Source organism: Ruditapes philippinarum, unplaced genomic scaffold, assembly GCF_026571515.1.
Source record: "Ruditapes philippinarum isolate M1 unplaced genomic scaffold, ASM2657151v2 ctg886_1_1_1_1, whole genome shotgun sequence".
Classification (NCBI taxonomy): Eukaryota; Metazoa; Mollusca; class Bivalvia; order Venerida; family Veneridae; genus Ruditapes; species Ruditapes philippinarum.
In genome coordinates this window covers 122,090-148,470 of record NW_026864768.1, presented here as the reverse complement: position 1 = coordinate 148,470, position 26,381 = coordinate 122,090, and the positions used below count along the sequence as shown (strand labels likewise).

The following is a 26,381-nucleotide window of genomic DNA, read 5'->3' as shown; positions in this document are numbered from 1 at the left end:
ATACAGAATAAACCTAATATATAGTCATGGCTTAATCAAATGGTAAATTGGTGGATCTAAAATTCATTTATTTGAATTTTTTTGCTAGCTAAATAACAATTAAAGAAGATTTTTCTTTTTACAAAAGACAACTTTTTTTACAGGAGAGATGACAAAGTGATTAAGATGTCTGCCTCTAAACGTAGCAACCTAGGGTCTGAGAGCTCCTGGGGTTGTCACCATGCTTAAATATTTAGAACAGTACTGGGGACTTTCAGAAAGTAGATTTATCAGCTGTTCAATATTCCCTTTCATCACAATAATTAATCTTATGTCAAAGTGTTACCTTGAGACTGTACTTTAAGGGAGGGTTTCTTATCCTCAGCCCCGCCTTTATCTTTCTTTATTTTGATCCACGGAGCCTCCCATATCTGACCTGTGTTTAGTGTTGACCCCTGTGTTGTACTCTTCTTAGCTACAGACTTCTTCTTATCAGCTTTAGCTGGTGAATCTAAAATACATGATAATAATATATACAAGGCACTGTTTGTTAATATATAAGTATAACTTACGAGCATAAGTCATTTTTATTTTACAGAAATACAAATACGGACCCCTCTTGAAAATATATTAAATGTGGTTTTAGTTGATATGTGGTCTCTGAAATTATTAATGCACAATATCTGATGAAAACATGAACAAAGATGTTGCCTGTGTCTAAACTGACATGTTTTCTTATCTAATCTTATCTAAAGAAGGTCCTTAGCTCAACTGTAGTTAAGGTAAATGTAGGAGAAAAAAATACACAAATATCAATGGTAAGATTGGCTTACTATTATCAGAGCTGTTGTTTCGTGTATATTCTACAACTGGTTTCTTTGGCCCTGCTACAGTTAGGTTATGTCTCTTGACTTTACCAGCATTTCTGTTTGCTTCTGCATTAGCCTGTAAAAATGTTACACATCTCTTAAGCTACTACATCTTATATGATATAAAAGTTAAACTATCAACCTGTCGTTATTGTGTAATGAGTTTGCCCTGCTTTTAACTTGGAACAATTCATTTGATGTTCAAAATATTACAGTATCAAAATACAAGAGCAGGTTAAGGGTTCATATTCATACATTTGCTCATCAAAGAAATGATAAACATTAAATGAAGTTCTGGCTCTCCATATCTTTGATTTAATACTTGTGTATCGACTATGACATTTGTTATTTTTTCATCTTTTCACATTAATAACACTGGCAAAATATAAGAAAACTATAACAATTACTATCTAATGTTTATTCAAGAACATGTTTAGATAAGAGTTATTCTGTTTGCACGATTGATAGTTAAAACAATGAGACCATGTTTGAAACTCATAGAAAAGCCTTTCATTTTCATTCTTCTACAGTCCCTAAATATTTTCATATTTTAACATTAACTCCGAGGCTTGAACCATCATGATAAAAAACTTATACATGGATTGGTATTACATAAATATATATCTGAAACCAAAATACATACGAGTGCGGTATAAAGAGGTTCTAATCTTGTGGATCCCCTGTAGATCCATTCACTACGTTTATCATACGGGAAGAACATCAGGACAAGGCTCGCGTCCACTTCATCCACCTTGGCTGTCCACCATTTACCCTTCCACTCTGTCTTCACTGTCTGTCCCTTGTGTAGACGTACCATTGGTCTCTGTAATATCAAATATATCAAATACATATCTTACTTAAAACATGATGAGACACACAGTGCCGAAAATTTAATTCAACAAAACAATAGAAACATACCTACATTAATTGACAAAATTTCAGTTACAGAAAATCAGAGTCACTGAGGTAAAATATCATATCACAAAAAGATGTTGTTTTTTTTTCCGTTTTGATTTTGGTTTTATTGCATCACCAACATAGTCTAAGTTATATGGAGCCGAATCAGGAAAGATGATTTTGGCTAACCCCAAGTGTTACAAATTAAGCAAAACCAGTGATCAAAACCACCTCATCTGCTGGAGCTTAAAGAGATGCACAAGACTCCAATAATTTGAACCCTTTCAGTCACCTCTTTCGATCATGCATGGATAAACTGTGCCTGCAATTCTAATGTCTCAACTGTAAAGGCAACCCCTCAGCCACAAGGGGCACAGATGAAGTAGTGATGAATTTTGAATTAAAGATTACACAATTTGTAGATGAACTAAAAAAATATTGCTGTCATTCAAGAAATTCTTTATTTTGTGACACAAATTGCCAACATCATTGGACTCAGAAGAAAACACCTATAGTCTACTTGCCAAGTTTTGAATTTGGAACTGTCCATAGTTAATTTCAATATCAAATTTATAGAAAATAATCTGTCAAGAGCACCTTAAGGACAGACTGACAGACCTGGCTCCACACTAGTTACATGGCAAGTCAGCAGCCCTGCTAACATATCGAGAATTTAAATAATGCAACAGCTTTTTTTAAAATTTAATTTAGTTTAAACATATTTATTTTAGCTTGATTGCAAAACAAGTATTTGAAACTCATATTAATCATTTTCGAGTTCACTTCCTGGAACTAACCAGTACTGGTGATAAGAAATCATCGTCCTGACTTGAGTATGGCTCAAACCCTTTTATTCAAGGTTGATAGTATCTTAGACCTTCAAAAACAAGTAACCTTGGAAACCTATATAACAATATGTTTGTCTGACAGAAGAAAAGATAAGGGAAGTTTTACTACTAAATTATTACCTCTGGATACTGAGCCAAATAATCTTTGACAAAATCTTGTGAGTCTGGATGAATATCATCCCAAACGTTCTTACCTATAATATAAAATATACAAACACCATATTAAACAAAATACAAATTTCAGTTCCTTTTCAACATTAGAAATAATAAAATGTTAAGAAGAACCCCTATATATTATACTTATTTCATTAAAATAAATTTTTTTCAAGACCTAAAACTTTTTTTCACCAAAAAACATAGTGATTTTTTTCTATCATTACTTAAAGACATGCTCATATTTACATTTGAATTATACCTGTGGTTGAAATGGAATGACTTACTTTGATAGAATACTTTGTGAATTTCTCTGGAGCTACAGTACTGAGCATAACCATCATCAAAGAACACAAGATACCTGTAATGTTTGTTAAGTCATTTTATTATCTATGTTGGAGAAAGCTTGCAGATTATGATTTATGTTTTTATGACAATCTGGCTAACAACAATGTATATAGATTGTCATTTACACTCCTCAGTATTATATATGAAGAAGTTAACAGTTTCTTGCAGAAACAACACAAATCTGGAATTATTCATTTATAAAGTGTTCAACTGATGCTAAATCTTCCAAACTGTTTCTTTTTTTAGATCACTTTTACCTGTGGTAAAGGATTTAAAATTTAGTGGTTATGGAGTCTGTCTCTCAGCCTAGGGATAGTAGGGTTTAAGTATTTCATGAAGTTAAGAAACCAGAACAGACCAAGATTCAGTCACCACTAGCAAGCAGTGCTAAACTAAGGTATGTGAATAGAGTGATCTCTTCAGTCTGTGACAGTATTTCAGTCATTTACAGATGGGACAGAAATCCATTTTTTTCATGCAAATCATTATAATTTAAGAAGTACTGCACTTAGGACTTAAATGATTCATGAAACCTTTCCTTGCTGACCTAACTAGCTAGTCTACAGTGCAATATTATTATAGCATATACATGTATAAAAATGTAGTGAATTCCTATACATTACCTTAGCTCATTTCTGCCATTGGGAGCTTCTGCTACAATCCCAGCATAGAAAGCATCGTCTGTGTCTTCATCTTTATATAGAGCTATAACATACACAACCATACAATATCATACAATATCATAGTATAACCAAATAAAAATGACAGAGGGGTAAGTCATGTGGCAACTTTAAGAAGTTAAGAGGTGACCACTTTTGCTTTAAATAGAACATTCAGAGCTGGATCGAACAGCTTTCTCACATCAACTGAAACATTTACTTAACAAAATATTCTACTGTATTATAACTTTTAATTCAACAACTTTCATTTCATGTTGCTCGATAAAACCTAGCTATCTGAATTAAAAAAAAATAAGTTTAAACAAAATATGAAATAAGTTACCAATAATCCTGGTTCCTACAGTAACAGGTTTGTTTATACTATCTAGAAACGCCACTTGTTTAGGTGTGACAACCTTTGATATTTTTCTTTGCTCAAATTTGATCTTGTATTTCCTCTGCAAAGAAATAAAAAATGTTATCACTCTGAATACTATCAAACAGACAAGTTATTCTTTATAAATATTTGAGTAGTGCTACATGTACACACATTACAGTTAAAGGTGCATGTCTCCTGATGAGCCAAAATATTTCAATAAAATCAAACTTGAGAAAACTGTACTAAGATTTTTAGAAAAGTAAAAAGATTCAAGATTCAATTACTGATTTACAGGTGATGTTGCAGTATAAATCACCATCACTTTAAACTATTAATAATTATTGACGAAAATACATTAAACTTTTATTTGGTAAATTTTAAAGTCACACAAACAATATTAAGGTGACTACTATTCAGCTAATGTGGTGAAGGAAGACCTCAGGTGTCCCTCTTTGCATTATTTCAGGCACAAGCTGGAACCTGTGTTGGACCACAGACTTGCCACCTTAAGCTAGCTGGAATTGCTTACATGAAAGAATCAAAAGTACCTCACAGGTTCGACTCACAGTGGTGAGGGACAAGTGGTTAAAAGTCAGCACTCGAGCCCATTAATAAGTATATGAGATTATAACAGTAACCAAGACTATGCTTACCTCATCCACTGGTCTGGTAATACTGTATATTTCTGTAATAGTTCCCTTCTCCCACATGTCACCTGTACGTCTGCTCAATACTGTCATACCAGGCTTCATTTTACTGAAAACATGAAATACTATTAACACAGAAAATATGTTTATCTACATAATGACATAAAGAGTTTTTTCTGTAAATACTGCCAGCATTTGTGAAGACATAAAAATCATTTTCTTTCAACTCATCCGGCTTTTGTTAGGACATGGAAGTGCTTTTCCCCTCTAAAACTGCAAGATTTTGTTTGTAGTAAACATAACACCACAGTCCATTACTTCATTTTATTGTAAATAAAAAGTCATGAAATTTAAAATAAATTAACTCCATTTGAATGAATACTCATTTTTTACTAGTGCCAATATATTCATTTTTTTCTGATCAGAATTTAGCATGATCCGAATCGTTTCAGTTATATTTCATCTTACTTAAGGACATCAGTAAGACAAAGTGTGAGATGTGATGTGAATTTAATAAATGCTAGAACCTGAAGTGACAAACTGCCATCAATAAAGAACCAACGCAGTCTGTACATGCATTCACTCTCAACTTTCGCCTCTGTATACCCATGGTTCCAAATATGATACAGGCACTGATGCAAGACTTTTTACCAGATGGTGTTGCAAAATTTCTACAAGGGGAAATACCTTTTGGCATTTTACAAGTTTTCCAGATAGGATCACAAGTAAAAAATTTTTGCATCATGGTTTTCACTAGTTTTTGTGTTACCAAGGCCAAAACATCATTTTTTGGGAAGGGGCCTCAGCCTTTTTCTTGGGGAAAATATGCCTGATTTTAGCATACTTTGGGAAAAGGGGTCTCAAATTTAACACAAACTTTTAACAAGTTCTTCAAAATAGAAAAGCGAAAAGCACTGGGAAATACCAATAAGGCAGTAAAAGACCTTAATTCAACACCATCATTAAATTTTGTTCTAAATTCTATGGGAAATTTCAAAAGACTAGGGAATTTTGAGGACCAAACTGGGGAAAAAAACAGGATAGTTTGGTTAGGGAGGCAGCCTTTATTCGGCCTCTACAAAGAAGGGTTTTTTAGCCCTGATTACCCTCCCCTCTCAATTCAAGATCCCCCAGCATGTGGTAGCCCAGAGGTGCTTTTAAGAACTAGAACTATCTAAAGGTGAATTATACCCCTCCTTCCACCTCAACTTTTTGAAAAATAAGTTGTCTGAAGCCAAATTTGAACTCAACCTATATTTTATGATGTTTCATCTGTGTACCAATAATAATTACAATTAATTGCCTTGCTGAAAGAGTACAATCATCTGCTTACCATTATTTTGGTTAAAAAAAGATAAAAAAAGGAGATAAATAAGTAAGAAAAAATTATTCCTCTGAAGTCAATTTTACTAACAAAAGCACTGCAAAGGCAGGGCAATATACACCCAAATGTACATTTGTTTAAAAAATTAAAAATATTTTTTTTAATTAGGAAAGAGACTCAATCAAAAGGTTTGTCTGAAAAATGTTTTATTTTAATTATCCTTATGATACTATATGACCTACATGATGGTGGGGCAGATTCATAAAACTTTTTAAGAGGTCAACTAAGCAATGCTATATGCCAAATATAGAGGCATAGTATTTATCCACAGAAAGATAAGATGTGCTTTGCTATAAGATAGTCTACATAAAGCAAGTGACTTCCTGAGGATTTTCACCTGAGGGTCATGTTATAGAAATCTACAAGCTCACATCTTTGTAGTTTCACGCCATAAGGCTCAAATGCATTCACCTAATATAAGTCTAAATAAATCAAGTGACCCATGGAAAATATCCCAAACATGTACCAAAGTTTACTTTGATAACTGTATCTTCTGTTTCAATAAATTAAAGTTTAAAGCTCAAAAATCTGACTTATTATCTGTTATCATATTTAAGATAATAACAAAGTCAACACTTGGCTAATCTTCTATGATATACAAATAATAGTAACAAAATATTTATTTTATTTCCAATATATTAATTGCATATAAAAAGATTGTGAGAGAAAGATAGTGTAATGAAGGATTATATGATTCATTAAATTTATAATGTCAAGGGAAACAACTAACGTGGCCAGAATAAATTTCTGTAACTGGAATAATGCTTAATAATGTACTAGCAAAAAACCTGTTCAAACATGAATGAACAATGGGAGTCACTTCAAGAGGCAGACAGCCAGAATCAAGTAGCATTTCAAGAGGGAAACACCCAAGAGAAAACAATGCTTGTTGGTGAATATGACATAAAAATGAGAGAAGATACATTACAATGCTTTGTAAAAGATATTTGTGTGTTGGATAATGATAAAATAGTAATAGCTGATTCTAGTAACAACAAGCTGAAGTTACTGGATGCAGAGTTTAAGATAACAGGAAGCTGTAGAATTCAAGGTCAACCAGGTGCTATGTGTAAAACTGGGTCATCAGAGGTGTCTTGCTTAGTATGTTCTTTGACTGGTAGTCAGTTTTTCTTACAATTCATATCATTGAGTGAAACATCTTTAGTACCAATCAATTCCTTTATTGTGGAGAAAGACAAATTTCATGTTGGTGGTATATGTTATCTTCAAGATCATCTGTTTATCCTATGTAGCAGCCAGGAAATTAAAGTTTACAACAAGAAAGGCTCTGTTTTACGTCATATCTTCTGTCCTGACCTTAAGGGCAGCACTGTTATGGCAAATATTTGGACTGACGGCTATGACCTCATTGTTACCGATGGCAACAAGAGGGTTTTTACACTTGACACAGATGGAAATAGAAAAGCAAAAATAACAGATAAAAAGTTTCAGGGTATATATGGACTGAGCAGAAAATCATGTGGTCAGATATTTGTTACCAGTTATTATTCTCACAGTATTGTTACCATGGATACTAGAGGAAAAAATAAACAAGAGATACTGGGGAACACTGATGGTATCAAACATCCACAGGCAGTGGCATATGTGGAAAACTCTGTCTGCATCATTGTAGGAAGTTATGGTACAGATAACATTCAAGTTTATAGAGTACATTAACTTATACCTCACAATAATTGTCACTTTTTTATAACAGACTTGTCCTACTTTTGAGTTTGGCCACACCCTTTTGTATGTAAATTATAATTTGAAACATAAAATTTGATGTAAATTTGAGATTATTATGAACAACTTAACAATGTAACAATATCAAACATAATATATTATGTAACACATGGTTCACTTACTTGACATCCTCAAGAAACGTTCTTTCCATGCGTTCTTGATTCTGTAAGGAGGTCATCTGGTACGAACTTGATGCATGCTTTTTCTGCTGCAGAAGACTTAAGGCTGCCATCTGATTGTTTTGAGCATGTTGACTGTGCTGCATCTAAAAATAAAACAGGAGATTTTCATAATTGATGAAAGAATTAAAATTTGTCAAGAGGATATTCAAGTTTTTTCTATAAATACAGGATTTAATTTCATTGAGTGATATGAAAATAAAAATTTCACGAGTGACAGCAACCATGAGTGAAATAAGATAATTTTCATTCCATAAGATGAAAGTAACTCCTGTATTATTAGAAAAACTTGAATATTTTGTTTAATATTAATTTTTTTTATTTCTTTTTTTTAACTGGATGATTTGAAAGAATTCCCTTTTAATTTTGTGTATTGGCTGAATTTAGAAGAAAGTAGTCCAGCAAGGTGCTAGTGAATATACCAACACAATATGCTTCACTGCCATGAAAAATAAATTTTTACAGTGATAGGTAATACAGAAAATGAAAATACGAATTTTATTTCATCAATATTTCTTCTCATTTGGAAGAATATAATAATAAATTAATAAATGTTATCTAATACTTTATATGTGATTATTTTCCTAACTTATGGAACGTCATTTTGATAAAGGTCACTCACTTAAAGTTTATATGAGTCTCAATTAGTTATAACCGGTAATCATTACCTTGCATTACTTGAAAAAAAGAATGTTTTATAAATGCATTAGCATTAAAATGTAATCCACCCCATGTTGGATACGACATAATGAAATCAACCTGAAATTCTTATAAATGATTCAGAACTGCTACAATTTTATATAGATTTATATATAAGTAAGTAAACATGTTTGAAAATAGTGATATTACAATGAAAACAAGCAACATCATTGTGATAAAACACACACAATCAATGCTTTACAGTCTACAGTCATTTACAATTTACAAAGTCTAGACTCTATAATTTATTTTTTTAATAAATTTTAATACATGGCAGATCTTTGAGTTTTGATGATCCTGTATCAATACTACTATGAGTAAACTAGGAATGCGTTCATAGGACATCACAAATGCCCCAACATTCCACTGTTTTGTCTACAGACTGCCCATCCCCCCAACATCCTCATGTGTGGGGTAGTGAAAGGAAGCGGGGATAGGGCATGAAAATAATTATGTTGATATAAATGTACACCAATAGTCTTTATTTACAATTCTAAATTTCAAATACTAAATATCCTGCTTGATCTGTGTTTAATATTTACAGAATTCAAGGAAATCTCAAGAAAATAAACATTTTTTTACCTACAGGTGATGATAACTCAGGTAAATTCTATCAAGATCAATCTTAATAAAACAAAATTAATAACAAAATTTATCAGAAAACAATATTACATAGTGAAACAATTTCTATTCTATGTTTCATACCTGCACAAGCTACAAAAAGCAAAGTAAAAGAAAGAAAAAGATGTGAATCGAACATACACTTCTAGCTATAGTAGGAAACATAGCTTGTGGTGATGATGATGATGGTGATGATGTAAATGATGATAACAATGACAGGGATGTACTAGGAGCTGCCGTGGGGTTTAGTGAATTTTTAAAATGTTCCCTCATTTGTTGTAATTTCCATTTCTGAAATAAAGTGAGAAAGGAATATGAAAATTCTGCCTTTAAAATAATTCACCATTTTGATATTCTTTGTTGTCGTTTTTTTAAATCACACCTACACTGTAATGGTTATATGGTGAGTTTCATGCTTAAATGGTGGGAGAAGACCTTAGGTGCCCTCTAAGCGTTATTTCAGGCGTAAATGGAAACCCTAAACAGAACCAAAACATTCTATAAGCTCGCTGGACTAAAAAATCATCTCTTAAAACTTGCAACAGATTTTATCGCTTCCATAATAAAAGGGGCAGGGGAGAGAGAGGGAAGGAATTGCAAGTCTACAACATTAACCTCTTCAACTGAAAAAAGAAATTGAAGTTTTTAGCACTAACCACTCTGACTGAGGGAAAAAATTGCAAATCTGCAGCACTAACCACTCAGAATAGGGGAAGAAATTGCAGTTTTTAGCACTAACCACTCAGACTGAGGGATGAAAATTGCAAATCTGCAGCACTAACCACTCAGACTGAGGGAAGAAATTGCAAATCCGCAGCACTTACCACTCAGACTAAGGGAAAAAATTGCAGTCTGTAGCACTAACCACTCAGGCTGAGGGAAGAAATTGCAAATCCGCAGCACTTACCACTCAGACTAAGGGAAAAAATTGCAGTCTGTAGCACTAACCACTCAGACTGAGGGATGAAAATTGCAAATCTGCAGCACTAACCACTCAGACTGAGGGAAGAAATTGCAAATCCGCAGCACTTACCACTCAGACTAAGGGAAAAAATTGCAGTCTGTAGCACTAACCACTCAGACTGAGGGATGAAAATTGCAAATCTGCAGCACTAACCACTCAGACTGAGGGAAGAAATTGCAAATCCGCAGCACTTACCACTCAGACTAAGGGAAAAAATTGAAGTCTGTAGCACTAACCACTCAGACTGAGGGAAGAAATTGCAGTCTGTAGCATTTACCACTCAAACTGAGGGAAGAAATTGCAAATCTGCAGCACTTACCACTCAGACTGAGGGAAGAAATTGCAGTCTTAGCACTAACCACTCAGACTGAGGATATATATTGCAAGCCAGCAACAATAGCCACTCAGAATGAGGAAAGAAATTGCAAGAGTGCAGTCCTTACTGCCTAAGGCAAGTATTAATTGCTGCACACACTGATGAAAACACATGTTAGTAAATGACTTTCTAAAGCAGTCTGAGAAGGTAAGCAATCATAGTTTCAAACATAACTCAACATAAATAAATTCTATAACTTATAAGGATAAGGTAAATATAAGTGTCTAAACTGAAACAAAAAGAAAAATGGCATGTAAAACAACAGTTAACAAGAGTATATCATCCATGCAATCTATACTTATATATAATGTCAGACATCACCAGCTCTAAACAAATTCTTCACTGTTGAAGTAACAATTTGTTAATTCAGCTAGAAATGTTTCCACTGAACACTATGCCCCTTCTTCATGTGCTGTCACAGAGGTATATTTGCATATTGATTTTTATGCATATTTCAATCATAACAGTAAAGTGTTAATAACCTTGACCTAATGACCTCAAATTCAATAGGTGCCAATTACAAGTTATGGGTAACCTTCATACCAAATCTTAAGACTGCAGGCTTAAATTATTCTCTAATTATTGGTCGAACATAGGGTCAAGGCCATTGTGACCTTGAACTTTACTCTATTGATCTCAAAATCATAAAATGTCATCCATTTGTTCTCTAGTTATTGGTCAGAAAACTTCTAGTGTATGGCCTCAGTGACCTTCACTTTTGACCTAAAATCAATAAGGGTCATTTAATGTCCATGGACAGTGTCCCTTCCAATTTTCATTAACAAGGGCTTATTTATTCTCAAGTTATTGGTTTAAACAGATTTATTCCCGAAAGTATATATAATGTGCATACAAATATATAACAAACAAAATATTTTTACACAATGGATAAGAATGAGAATGAAAGACAAGTGTTATAGAATTCTTCTCAAGTTATTGATCTGATCTCGATGTATGTATGTAGGGACGGACATACAGCCTGACCTCAACAAAGTATGCTCCTATGTTTTAAGTTTGGGCATAAACATCAATAATTAGAATTGAACAGCCTGCAGCAGGGGCTTGAGACAGGCTTCTACCAATCTTTTATATTTCTAAGAATTGAGATTGTTTAGAAGCTGTTTTCTGACTTGAAACCTCTTGACAAGGTAAATGCTGTCATACTGTATTATAATTTCAAACTGTTTCTTCGATACAATCAGACAATAAAGAATCAAACATTTTTAGTTCCTAAAAAGACAAAAAATCATGTCCTTTTTAAGCTGTAAGAATTTTTTTATTGCATAGTTAAAGCAACAAAAATTGTTGTTCTTTCTGTCTTTATAAAAACTAAAGATATCTAACAAATATGAATTATTTTGTCCATTTGAATCTACTAATGTAGAATATGTACAATCAGCATAGATCTGTCATGGTGGTAAACTGAGTTTCAGGTTAAAACAGCATGGCCCCAGATTCATGCTAAAATTTTGTCAAGGAATTGAAGTGATTTAAGCCATCCTGAAAAACTTAATATCTTCAATAATGACCTATAATTAATGTAAATACCATAATTTTTTTTTTGTAAGAAGAAAAAGACTTCACTCTGTAATTATCATGGTAGACATGTGATGGTTACATGGTAAATTCAATACTATTTGTATGTATTTGTGCCTGAATATGAAAAATGTCACTTGGATTATAACAAGTTACAGTACTTGATACAAGATTCTAAAAAGTTGTTTTTTTCTCCTTCTAAAATTCATTTACTCATCTGGGGGCAAGCAGCTTTAAACATAAAACTACTCTATATCTATATGGACAAATGATACATATAGAATAGTCATGCATGGAGGCATCAATATTTTCTGTTGTCTTACGCCACTGATCTTTATTTTCAGTCCAGATTGCTGGGAAAGAGATGCAGAAAGAATCTTTCTCATTGTATCTATGGTACGAGGCTGTAAATTGTAACAAAGTGCAATGTATCTAAGATATGAGTCTGAAAACTAAAATAAAACTCATTGTATCTATGGTTATGAGGCAAAGACACATTGTATCTGTATAATGAACCTGTAATTGTAATAAAACTCATAGTATCTATGATATGAGGCTGTTTGTTTGTTTGTTTCATTTTACACCTTTTCCCCAACAGTATTTCAGTCATATAGGCGAGTAGTTTCCTAACCATTGTTCCTGGAGAGTTACACCAGTACTAGACTACCTTCCTCCGCGCTAAATTACCAAAGTATCACCCGGGGATAAAACCCACGCCAGAGAGGTAACTTGATTAGAAGTCATCGACTCTTAACCCCGTCGACCACGATATGAGGCTGTAAACTGTAATAAAACTCATTGTATCTATAGTACAAAGCTGTGAATTATAATAAAGCGCAATGTATCTATGGTATGTGGCTGTAAATTGTTATTAAATTCATTGTATCTATGGTACGAGGCTGTAAATTGTAATAATAATATTTTTTTCATGGTACAAAACTAAACCTAGAATACCTAAATTTACCTGCAAAGCTGCAAAATGACTTTTTAAAATATCATTTTATTTAGAAGAAAGAAAATGCAGGATAAACATGTACTGCAAAGCAAAATATTAAATTCACAATAATTTAAGCTTTAGTTTTGAATCTTGTTCTATGAGGTTAAATCTAATATGAATGTACACAACATATTTAAAAGCTGTGTCTAGGAACAAAATACCAGTTCAAAACATAGTTTATTCTTTATCAATTTATGTGACTTAACTTTTAACATTGAATACATTGGATGGCATAAATTCATGCACATTTTTAAAGAAAAAACAAAACAAAACAAACTCTTTTATGAAGTGGATTTAGTTGAAGCTTTCACATTGTTAGCATCATTTAGCCACATTCCAGCTCTACTGGCAGGACAATAACTAAGGTTCTTCCTACATCATTATAATAGGCACTAAACTCATTCAGTCAGGACCAAACCACTGGCTTTCTAAGTTTAAGTTGTATAGCTTCCTCATAACAATGGAGCTCCCAGCATTCATTGCAAGTTTACAACCTAAACTTAAAAGTATTAAAAATGTCACACTGACCACGAAATCAATACCTTGTGCACCCTAGTAATTACCAAATTTGATATAATGAAATTATTTCAAAACCAAACCACTGCAACAAAACATAAACATATACTACTTACTGGATTCTGGCTCCCAGCATTTGATAATGCAGCAGATAGATTAGCTCTGGTCTGGCTAGGTGTTACAGTGGAACCAGCATTAGGCTCTTTTTTAAAGCTGAAACATTAAAAGACAACATTTCCATTCACAATGAAACAAAATCTTGTTCCAGTCCATGTTGTTTAATTTCAACTAAACATTTTAATGAGTTTTGATAATTTGTTAATCTATAAAATATGATAGTATTTCATATCATTTTAATACCAATTATATATTCTGCTAGGCTTCCTTAACAACCTTAACTAATATTAACAAGAAATGTCGAACAACACATATGCCCCCCTTTCTAGCCCTTGACTCACATTATTGGTTATTTTGTTATAGAAACTTGCCATAAATGGGTACACTGAAGTGTTTAGTTATGGAAAAAAGAAAAATAATATGATTTGTGATAAATTGTTTTTAAGATAATCAGCGGAAACAATGTGGTCTACCGACGGACAGACAGACAGACCGACATTAGCAAAACAATATACCCCCTCTTCTTCAAAGGAGGCATAAAAAAAGTTCTTCCTTAAAAAGAAAACAATTATTATTGTAGAATAAACAGAAGCAAGACACATCTTCTATGAAATTGCAACCTAAAATAACGACATTGAATGTCAATAAATCAACAGACTTGTATGTAAATAATCATATGAAAATCTATCTATTTCATATTTTAAATTTTCATTATCAACTCTTAACAAAACATCCTATATAATATGGATATACATACGACTGCAACACATGAGTGATCTCCCCCTGTCTCTTGATGGCTACCATAGGGTCGTATGTTTTCTGTATAAACTGAACATCATCATCATCATCATCCGTGTCATCAATGGTTATCTCACGTGGCTGTGTCGAAGCGTTATCAAATGCCAGCTTTGCTGCTTCATGCTTTATCCTGGAACAAAACAAGAGCTGTCTGTAGAACAGTGTGCTTGAATACTCTCAGTGCTTGATAGTAAAACAAGAGCTTGAATAATGTAGAATTTTCTCTAAGTTCAAAATGGGGCAACAATTATGTCAAAATTCATGTTAAATTTATGGGCCATGAACAGTGACCTTCTATTAAGCTCTCAAATATGTGTGTGTAGTTTCATGCCATTCCCTTCAGTGGTTTTGGAGATACAAACTTGCAATCAAAATCTTTACTGAAGTGTGAAGCAGACACCTGGGTGAGTACATAAGCTTTCCCTATTCTTTGCACAGTCAAGCTAAGATTACAACTTTAAAGGTACGATACCAAATACTTCATACTTTTGGCACAGTTTACGGGCACAAGACAAGGTAAAACCACTGAATCTCTATAATCTCAAAGGATGATCTCTTCACATGTACAAAGTCAATGTTCCTATGTATCCGTATACATGCATTAGAAAAGTTGTAGCGTATGGGAATCAAAATATCACCTTTAAATTGTGAAATTCAAAGAATAAGCCCTTCAAGCTTCAGCAGTAGTACTGGTAAGTTATGGAAGCTGATTTGAGACTGAATAGTTCAATTAAGCTTGAGTGACGGGCTGCTTCAAACTGACCTCATAAACTAGCTAAATACATGTAGGCGTATGTTTTCAATGACAACATATTATAATACATTTTCATCAATATTTCTTACATATCTGCTTTTTCCTCCTCTTCAAGTGCATCTCGGAAACCAACAAGCTGAGACATACAATCAGAAAACAACCTGTTTATCTCTTTCTGCTTCCCTGTAATTAAATTCAATGCTGTAATTAAGGATAAATTTACATACTGGTATTCTATTTCAGAGTTAAGCTTTCAAAAGTGAATGGCAATAATCATAATACTCAATGATCTTAGTATTTTTGTATTTGAATTACTTAAAACACACACTGTTTCCTATCAAAACTAGTGTAAGTTCCTAAAACAGTGTGTTTTCTTTTTTCCTTTTAGAGTAGTGATAGTTGAAAGGAAAGATGCATTGTGGAAGGGAAAATTTGGAAACAGTAAACTTCTTTTTTTTTTGTTGGTAATAAACAAAATCACCAACATTTCAAACAAACTACATGTACAAAGAAATTCATAGATCCCTATTCTGACCTTTTAACAGAATAACAAAAGATCATAACAAAAACATTGCCACCATTAATGTGTACTTTTGTTAAAAATTTCATGTACCAGTAATCCACCAAGAATCATCTGAAAATTTGAATCAGACAAATTAGGGTCAAGTAGGGATCTATGCATCCCCATTCTTTTTTCTTGTCTTTAACTGGTGGAGAGAATATCTTTAAAGAAAAAGTGGGAAAATACATACTTATAGGAAATGGGAATGAGGCTTTAAATCAGCCCTAACAACACTGTATCCTGACACAATGCAAGGCTAGACACACTATGTACATCTATTAGAAAAAAACAACAACATCAATCTTTCCATTAGTATTCACTTACTTTCAGCAGTTTTAACTTGATTTTGTATTTTCTGAAGTTCTGATTCCCATGTTTTTGCCTCTAGAGAGTTTGATGAATCACATAGGTCAGCTATTGCAGAGTCCACTATGTCCTCTAGATTTATGTCACAGTTAAACTGGAAACTTTTCATGCCCTCGTCAGCCATTTTATTTTCAAATTAATCCTGAAAATTCAATGTAAGAACATGATGTACCAGTATTTGTTCAACCAACCAAGGAAAATTTTTCCAGCAGGTTACAATGCTGTTATGGATGAATTATTGTGTTAAAATGCTTGTGAATGCTAGATTTAACAATTTTTTAAATAAATGGTTGGAAGACAAGTGTCAAATTAAACATGTTAGTCAGTGAGCATAATAACAAAAATAAGTAAAAAAATGTTTAAAGCTTTGTCAAAATTTTACATAAAAGACATAGATCAAATCACATTACTGTCAATTCCCAAGGTTGCCATTAGCAATAATTTGGCAAAATAGGTGGATATTTTTTGTCTCCATTTTTACAGAGACTGATGATGATTTTATAACCCGTGTTTATCTCTGTTTTATAATACATGTGGATGAAGAAAGTTGTCTACGCCCTAAAGAAAGGCACAATACATTATATTATTTTTATTTCTAAAAAGCTCTTTTTTTGGTACCCTGAAAGGTTACACACATCTAACATGCTCTAAACCATAATAAAACTCATTTCAGAGGCTTAATATGCAGCAAGTCTAAGGGGCATGGCAAGTCTAAGGAGGGCAGCAAGTCTTACTTCAGCAGCAAGTCAAAGGAGCACAGCAAGTCTAAGGAGTATAGCAAGTCTAACTTGTGCAGCAAGTCTAAGAAGCACAGAAAGTTTTTGGAGCACAGCAAGTAAAACTTTTGCAGCGATTCTAAGGAGTTCAGCAAATCTAACAAGAGGGCCATGATGGCCCTGGGGTCGCTCACCTGAACATAGGCCCCCAGGGCCGGGCCAGTTTAAACCAAAGGGCTTTTATTTGAACAAACTTGGAAGACACCCATTAAAAGATATTTCATGATGTTAAGTTTTTTCTATACACAAATAATGAATAACAATAACTTTTGCCCCCTCCCCCCTCTCCCTAGCAGGGCCAATTTTGACCCAAGGGCTTTTATTTGAACAAACTTGGTAAACATCCATTAGAACATGTTTCATGCTAAATATCTTAGCTCTAGCTCTTTTGGTTCTTTAATAGAAGATTTTTAACTTTTTACTCTATGTATATAGGGAAAATCAATAACCCCTGGGACAGGGCCAATTTTGACCCCAGGGCTTTTATTTGAACAAATTTGGTAGACACCCATTATAATATGTTTCATGCTAAATATCTTAGCTCTAGCCCTTTAAAAGAATTTTTTTAAAGTTTTTACTATATGCATATAGGGAAAATCAATGACCCCCTGGGGCGGGGCCAATTTTGACCCCAGGCCTTTTATTTGAACAAACTTGGTAGACACTGATAAGAAGATGTTTCATGCTTAATATCTTAGCTCTAGCTCTTTAAGTTCTTTAAGAGAAGATTTTTTTGAGTTTTTACTATATGCACATAGGGAAAATCAATGACCCCCTGGGGCTGGGCCAATTTTGACCCCAGGGCTTTTATTTGAACAAACTTGGTAGACATCCATTAGAACATGTTTTACGCCAAATATCTAAGCTCTAGCTCTTTGGGTTTTTTAGAAGAAGACTTTTTAAGTTTTTACTATATGCATATAGGGAAAATTAATGATCCCCCGGGGCGGGGCCAATTTTGACCCCAGGGCTTTTATTTGAACAATCTTGGTAGACACTTATTAGAAGATGTTTCATGCTTAATATCTTAGGTCTAGCTCTTTGGGTTCTTTAAAAGAAGATTTTTTTAAGTTTTTACTATATGCATATAGGGAAAATCAATGACCCCCTGGGGCGGGGCCAATTTTGACCCCAGGGCTTTTATTTGAACAAACTTGGTAGACATCCATTAGAACATATTAAATGCCAAATATCTAAGCTCTAGCTCTTTGGGTTTTTTAGAAGAAGATTTTTTAAAGTTTTTACTATATGCATATAAGGAAAATCAATGACCCCCTGGGGCGGGGCCAATTTTGACCCCAGGGCTTTAATTTGAACAAACTTGGTAGACACCCATTAGAACATGTTTCATGCTAAATATCTTAGCTCTAGCTCTTTGGGTTCTTTAAAAGAAGATTTTTTTTAAGTTTTTACTATATGCATATCGGGAAAATCAATGACCCCCTGGGGCGGGGCCAATTTTGACCCCAGGGCTTTTATTTGAACAATCTTGGTAGACACCGATTAGAAGATGTTTCATGCTAAATATCTTAGTTCTAGCTCTTTGGGTTGTTTAAAAGAAGATTTTTTTAAGTTTTTACTATATGCATATAGGGAAAATCAATGACCCCCTGGGGCGGGGCCAATTTTGACCCCAGGGATTTTATTTGAACAATCTTGGTAGACACTCACTAGAAGATGTTTCATGCCAAATATATTAGCTCTATCTCTTTGGGTTTTCTAGAAGAAGATGTTTAAAGTTTTTTCTTTTGGTTGCCATGGCAACCAGAGTTCTGCATGGAATGGAATTCTTTGAACAACTTTGTTAAGGCTTCACACAAGGAACAGTTTCAGAGGAGATGTCGTTTGAAAAGTGTGAACGGACAACGTACGACTGACGACGTACGACGGACGAAGAGTGATCCTAATAGCTCACCCTGAGCATATGCTCAGGTGAGCTAAAAAGTTCAGCAAGTCTAACTTGTGCAGTATGTCTAAGGAGTGCAGCAAGTCTATGGATCACAGCAAGTTAAAGGAGCACAGCAAATCTTAAGAGCACAGCAAGACTAATTTGTGCAGCAAGTCTAATTTGTGCAGCAAGTCTTACTTGTGCAGCAATTTAAGAAATACAGCAAGTTTAACTTTCGCAGCAAGTTCAACGAGTGCAGCAAGTCTAACTCTTGCAGCAAGTTTAAGGAGCACAGCAAGTCTAAGGAGCACAGTAAGTCTAAGGAGAATAGCAAGTTTAAATTGTGCAGCAAGTATAAGGAATGCAACAAGTCCAAGGAGTGTAGCAAGTTTAAGGAGTGCAGCAAGTATAAGGAGCATAGCAAGTCTTACTTGTGCAACAAGTCTAACGTGCAGGATGTATAAGGAGCACAGCTTGTCCAATAGTGTAGCAAGTTTAAAGTAGGCAAAGCCTATGAATGGGGAAGTCAGATAAAAAAATTATGTTTATTTTTTATTTTACAATTTTCATTTTAGGCGTCATTCAGTATTTCATGCACTTCTATCATTTTCTATCAGAACATCCCGACAATTATTCTTCAGCCTCAAAGTTGCGACATTTGTCATTCATGATTGTACATAAATCAGTAATATGAATAAGGCAAAGCCTCAAAGTCAGCTCTTTAACAGAAATAATAGAATTATAATTTAAACCTGTCGGTGGCTACACATGTTATGTTTTCAATAAACAAAGAACTGTACACTTTTGGCCGCACTTAACACAACCACACACTATATACAGCCATTTCATGTTTAATATGAAATCTAAGTTGAATCCACTTGTCAGAGAACATAGATGGGAACCATAATAGGACAGGGAACCAGATTGTAGTTTGGGTTATATGAAATTAGGCAAAGCCTATGAACAGGGAAGTTGGTTAAAATAATCATTCATTTTTATTTTACATTTTAATACTGCCATTCCGTATTTTATTCACTGCTTTCGCTTCTGGTTCCCTGTACTATTATGGTTTCCATAGAAGTGTGCAAGAGACCAGTCTACTCATCTGTTTTCAATCAAAATTTCTCGGCTTCAATTGTTATCTTGTAATTCGAAAAGTTGTGATTGGTCAATTTCCCATAATTTTGCAGTACAGTGGAGCCTTGCTAATCCGAACCCTTCTAATCCGGAATCCTTTCTTATCCGAACAAGGTGTCCGGTCCCGATTTTATTTGTTCTATTTTCAATTGTAAAAAACCTTTCGGATCCGGAACCTGTCTACTCCGAATTCCGAACGATTTTTTCAATTTTTGTCTCTTATTTTACTCTAAAATTTACCTCTCGGATCCGAACAGATTTTTCCAAATGTCACACCTTCATTCAAAATAACAAATAATCGCACATCTTGCAGGTGTAAAAATACACCAAACAGATTTGTTATTTCACTTGATTAATGGGTGAAACCTATGATCTGCGAAGATGTGAAAATTACACTTAGCTTGCCTTCATATCTTCTATAATTGCTTAATTGATTGTTTTTCGTCACCTTCAATAAATATTTTGATATAATGCAATAGAAATATCTTTTAATCCTTTGTAATGGATTCAATGATACGTGATTAAGTAATGAAAATTAATGGAAACTGTCAGTGAATTTCGGATAGTCGCTGAATCGGATAAGAGTAAACAACAATTGACAAATGCTGGTACGAATATTTAATCATGTCTCGGCATCCTGTTTAACATCGTATGTTAACTTACCCTTGAGGACATAATATTTTTGCTTATTTATTTATTTTAATTTCTTTATTTTTGAATTCACACTTATTAAAATGAACGATAAGAGACTGCAAAAAATAAAATATCTAAATTGCAATTTCAAATGCATTCCCGTTTTCTTTCCTTAAACTATTTTACAAATAACATGAAAAAACATGTGAAACAAGAGCTGTCCGTAAGACAGCGCGCTCGACTTTTTTATTGCTTGCCAATAAAAAAAGTTTTTGCAGTAAAAGGCAATGCAAGAATCTCTGTATTTTTAAAGTGAACAATGGCCATGAGCATTAAGATATTTAGTGAAGAATTATTTTACTGAATTGTGTGATACCCTTGAACACTGCAGCAAAGTTTGAAATGTTTAAGTCAAAAGAGGGCTGGTAAGAAAGAAAAAAAAACTAGTTGTTTGATACCCTTGAATATTACAGCAATGTTTATATGACATAATTTATGGTAAAGTGAACAAGTGGATAGGAATGAATTTTTTTAGATTTTTTAAGTTTTTTAGTGCTTGCCTATAATACAAAACATTGACAGTTAAGGGCCATAATTCAAATAAAATCTTTGACAGAATTACCTTCTCCTGGACATGTTTGGGAATCATGATTGTAAACAAGTATTCCAACTTTCAAATTAATATCTCAAACAGTTCAGTCAAAAAGTGGACTGGTACTAAAAACTTAACCAAGATTCTAAGTCGATAAAAGGCCTTAATTTTTAAAACAAATCCTTGACAGAGTTACCTTCTCTTGCGTACAGATGGGGGTAATGATGTGAAATAGCATTAAAAGTTTCAAAGCAATATCTCAAAGGGTTAAGGCAATAAGTGGATTTTACCCATATTCAATGTATTTTCTAAGTCAAAAAGGGGCATAATTCTGTCAAAAACCTTGACAGAGTTATGTCCTCTTGTCTGTTGATGAAGGTCGTGATGGTAAACAAGTATGGTCAGTTTCAAAGCAATACCTCCAATGGTTTTGAAATAAAGTGAGGTGGTACAAAAAACTTAACCAAGCTCAATACACTTTCTAAGTCAAAAAAGGGCCATAATTCTGTCAAAAACCTTGACAGAGTTATGTACTCTTGTCTGTAGATGGAGGTTATGATGGTGAACAAGTATGGTAAGTTTCAAAGCCATACTTGTAATACTTCTGAAATAAAGTGGGGTGGTACGAAAAACTTAACCAAGGTGTGACGCCAACGCCGGGGCGAGTAGGATAGCTCCCCTTTTCATAGAAAAGTCGAGCTAAAAAACCTTCTAATTCGGGAACCTTTCTTATCCGGAAACCTTTCTAATCCGAACTTTTCTTCTGGTCCGGACGAGTTCGGATTAGACAGGTTTCACTGTACTTCCGACCATAGTATTCAAAACCATCACTATATCAGTATATAGCAGGTACTCATGTTACAGTAAACCTCGCTTTGCGAGCAGGCCCTGTGAGCCAGCTCTTCGAGCTCGCTATACAGAGATGAATTAGAAGCTTTACAGTGCGTTTTGGCGGGAGAAAAGAATATATTTCAGTGATTTTTTCCCCTGTATTTTACAGCCCAAAAAAGGCTGTTTCCCTTGCCCAAAATAGATATATTTTCCCCTAAAATGCCCTGTGCACATTCTTCACTTAACAACAGCGGACATATTAGTTCTGACTTCCATAACTTTATATGTCGCTTTTATTATGACGTTTTGACAGTAAAGTTATGGGTTAACCCTATTTGCAAAGGCTACCAGAATTTGGCAGTTCTTAAGCCGTACATAAAAACCTATTAAAATCACCCTTATTTATCAAATTTGGGTCAAATAAAAATACCATTTGATAAACAAATCAATTCTGAATCAAATCATGTTTTGTTTTTAAATGAAACTTCAATGACATTGTGTACCCAACTATTTTTTAGGGAAATATGTAGAAAATGTTTACCAATATGGAGTCTGCTTTCAAATGAAATCTCGCGGGACTTAAAGTTTTGGGAATTCTAGCATCTATTTTTAGTAACGGACCTTACACTATTTTTAGTAAGTGTATGATTTTATATAAAAACAAACAAATAATTCATGAATCATCACTCAAAACAATATAAATCCAACATGTTTTTGGTACAATGTCTGTTATTGAATAAATACACTGTTATTCATAATTGCAAAGCCATGTTTTCAGTTAAAAAAAGCATTTGGGTCACGGGTCACCAAATGTTATGCAAAGGTATCTGAACCTAAATTCTCGCTTGGCACGTGAAAATTAGGGCAGCAATGGCGGCAAATTTTATGAAATGTGAACACGCTGATAAACTTTGAGGCATTATTTCATCAATCTAACGTTCTATGTTCAAAAAAATAGACTGAAGTGTCCCAAATATACATGTATCTAACTACCTGTATTAAAATAGCTTTTGTCCAGATCACCCAAATTTATTGAATTACAGCATGACATAAAAAGGTCACGGTTCTGGTTGACTTTCGATACAGGATTGGCTTGAGGGAACAGGTCTAGCAGTACTATAAAACCTGTTTGCTGAAGTATCTTTAGCTACGGATACAGTATATCAGCTAGAAGACAGAAAGCATGTTAAATTGAATTAAAATTCTCAGTTGTTAGAATTTGATTTTCACCTTCTGATTTATTGCGTTATATTTTCCGCTTCAGAAAGCCACAGGTTGTTTCAAAAAGTGAAAAAAATCACTGTATTTTAGCATAATTTTTTATCATTCAAGCGCCTTGTCCGGCATATATACCGGAATACGGTATTTAGTGTGGTGCTCACTCGAGACGAAATCAATCCAAAATTTAAGATTAAGATTTCAGCTCAAATATTTCAATATTCGATAATCAAATTGAAAGGTCAGAGAGAAATGATTCGGAGAAAACTATGCAATTCATTAATAACTTGCACATGCCTTCTATATGAATGTTTTCTTTATTTTTCACCTTCTTTGTCATGGCTGTGTTAACCGGTGTCGTTGTTTTGGAATAAATTACATGAGGTGCTTTTCTTACGGGGAAAGGATAAAAACTGGAAGCCGTACTATAACGGGTATGACTAGACACCGGAAAGGGCCTCTTTCCGCGGAAAGGACTCGTCATGACCGGAAAGGGTCGATTTTATTCTCATTAATGGCATTTTTCAAAACATTTCAATCAATATAATTACAATTTATTGAAACAAATACATATCTGAATAAATTGATATCTTTTTTTAAAAAATCGGTATGATTTTGAGAAAAAAATCAATCAGCTCTAAAACCGCACTGACAAAAAAACATTTAAACAGATATTTGCACTGTATTAAAAATTAATCGTATTTTCGTGGCATCGATCTTATTTATCGCGAAATATTGGGGTTACAAGGTCAAAGGTCAAGGTCACTATTACTTTAAAACTGAAAACAGTTTCCAGAGCATAATTTAAGTTCCATATGGCCCACAGTGTTCAAACTTCATAGGATGATTGTCCATATTGGGTAGAAGACACCTATTGATTTTGGGGTCACAAGGTCAAAGGTCAAGGTCACTATTTCTTTAAAACTGAAAAAAGTTTCCAGAACACAACTGAATTACTATTTGGCCCATAGTGTTCAAACTTCATAGGATGATTGTCCATATTGGGTAGAAGACCCCTATTGATTTTGGGTCACAAGGTCAAAGTTCAAGGTCGCTATTACCTCAAAACTGAAAACAGTTTCCAGAGTAGAACTTAAGTTCCATTTGCCCACAATATTCAAACTTTATTGGAGGACTGCTATTTGAAGGAAGTAATACTTAATTTAATTTATGTAATGTCTTACAAATGCTTCATCCTTACTAAAAAAAAAAGCACTTATAATGCTCCGCCTAGCGGTGCTCTTGTTTTTATTGAATTTTATTGAAACGTTACAACTGAGAAAACTTATTATTTTTTTCAGATTAAGAGCAAAGTAAATAATTTCACCATTTTACTTTTAGTTTCTATACCTTTTAAGACAATAATGTCTTTGTTAAACAACCATTGAGATATTTGATAAATGCCATAGAGAAAATCTCTACTTTAGACGGGACTTAAAGTATAGATGTACAAAAAAATAAAGATTACTCTTTGTTTTGCTTTTGAAATTGTTAAAATGTAATAGCCTTGGAAATATGAGAACACAACTTTACTCACTAGGTAGCAGATGGGTGTTAATTGCCATAATTGGGTACATAATTTCTTACAGGAATAAACTATGATGTAATTGACATGTAATTCCTACATTATTCAACATATTTTCAGAGACATAGATAACAGAAATAGGCAACTTCCTAGCCAGTTAAGATATCACGCGTGCTTGCTAAACTTAAAACTTGTAGCAAGTAAAACTTATTAACCAGATATCAAAATCAGTAAAATAATACATTTTCTGAAAGCTTATGCATTTGTCTATGAACATTTACAGTTCCCATTTAAATAAATGATACATCAATTATTAAAGAGAACAACCTACTAATTTTTGTTACAAAACTATTCGTAAGACGAAAAACTGGCTCAGTGAGTTAATGTTCTGCTATGTTTTATTAAGTGAAAGGCAAGGAAAGTTACCAATATTTGAACATGCAGCAATTGATAAAAGATTTAACCATAAAATAGTGTATAATATAAAAGGATTAAATGCACTTCCATTAAGTTTCATTTTCTACAAAATGCCTAATTTTTCACTTTTTGATAGGCATGAGTGATATTTCAATGGAGTTTATGGGAGCTGCTTATCTCTGTTTTCTAAATGTCTTTGATATTTTCCAGAACTTTTGTTGTCTGTGTTAAACAGGTAAGTACCACGAAAATATGTGGCATTGGAATAATTACTAATGAAAAAAATCTTTATGATATGACAATTTATCCAATTTATTTGATTTTTTTTTTTAAATTTTCTCTTTGTTACTTTAAATGGTATATTTGAAAATTGTTATTTATTTTACTTTTCTTCTTTGTGACTATAAATGGAATTTTCTTTAAATTAAAAAAAAATTGTTCTTTGTTACACTCACATCATGTATGACAATAATTCATAAGTCCATTCGGAACTGCCTCGGCTATTATAATATCTATAATAACCTCGGAAACAATACGGATTGAAAGTAGTTCTTCTACGTGGTTTCAGATGTAAACAGAAACAGAGATAATGTCAAACGAATCTATATATTTGACATCTAATGTATGTTCCGGTACTCTTATGCTTGAAAATATGTCTGACAACAATTTGTAATTTAAATATGCCCACTGATGTTCAATTATAAACAAATCCGACTAAATGTCAATAGGTTGGTTTTTTTGTACTTTCGGTTTCTACAGTCATAATAATAAATATATAGATAATGTATTGTTTGCTTTTGTACCTATGAATTTACTTATTTTAGGTGGACGTTTACTACATATAGTGGAAATAAACTTGTCAACAACTCCCAGCATTAAATTACTTTTTGTTTACATGTTTAGTTTCTTAGCGTAGGTAAGACCGAAATACCGCATCCGTTCTGTGTATTCATACTATTGTGTTCGAGGTCCT

General features: G+C 33.4%; 1 protein-coding gene across 3 annotated transcripts in view; it reads right to left on the bottom strand.

Annotated features, from left to right (window-relative positions):
* Window positions 1-23,896, bottom strand: part of LOC132726729 (histone-lysine N-methyltransferase SETDB1-like) — a 39,088-nt gene extending 15,192 nt beyond the window's left edge. Inside the window, exons 1-15 of one of the 3 annotated variants that reach the window (XM_060712084.1) lie at window positions 23,764-23,896; window positions 16,350-16,533; window positions 15,553-15,646; window positions 14,669-14,839; window positions 13,911-14,007; window positions 12,605-12,685; window positions 8,029-8,171; window positions 4,786-4,888; window positions 4,097-4,211; window positions 3,718-3,799; window positions 3,034-3,107; window positions 2,714-2,787; window positions 1,492-1,671; window positions 813-924; window positions 326-490 (exon numbers count right to left, since the gene is read on the bottom strand). In XM_060712084.1, the coding sequence (XP_060568067.1) occupies window positions 326-490; window positions 813-924; window positions 1,492-1,671; window positions 2,714-2,787; window positions 3,034-3,107; window positions 3,718-3,799; window positions 4,097-4,211; window positions 4,786-4,888; window positions 8,029-8,171; window positions 12,605-12,685; window positions 13,911-14,007; window positions 14,669-14,839; window positions 15,553-15,646; window positions 16,350-16,515 (1,657 nt within the window). In that variant the 5' untranslated portion in view covers window positions 16,516-16,533; window positions 23,764-23,896. Of the gene's footprint in view, window positions 1-325; window positions 491-812; window positions 925-1,491; window positions 1,672-2,713; window positions 2,788-3,033; window positions 3,108-3,717; window positions 3,800-4,096; window positions 4,212-4,785; window positions 4,889-8,028; window positions 8,172-9,546; window positions 9,697-12,604; window positions 12,686-13,910; window positions 14,008-14,668; window positions 14,840-15,552; window positions 15,647-16,349; window positions 16,534-23,763 lie in introns of all 3 variants that reach the window. The other 2 variants (XM_060712083.1, XM_060712085.1) reach the window with 2 other exon arrangements.
* Window positions 23,897-26,381: the final 2,485 nt, after the last annotated feature.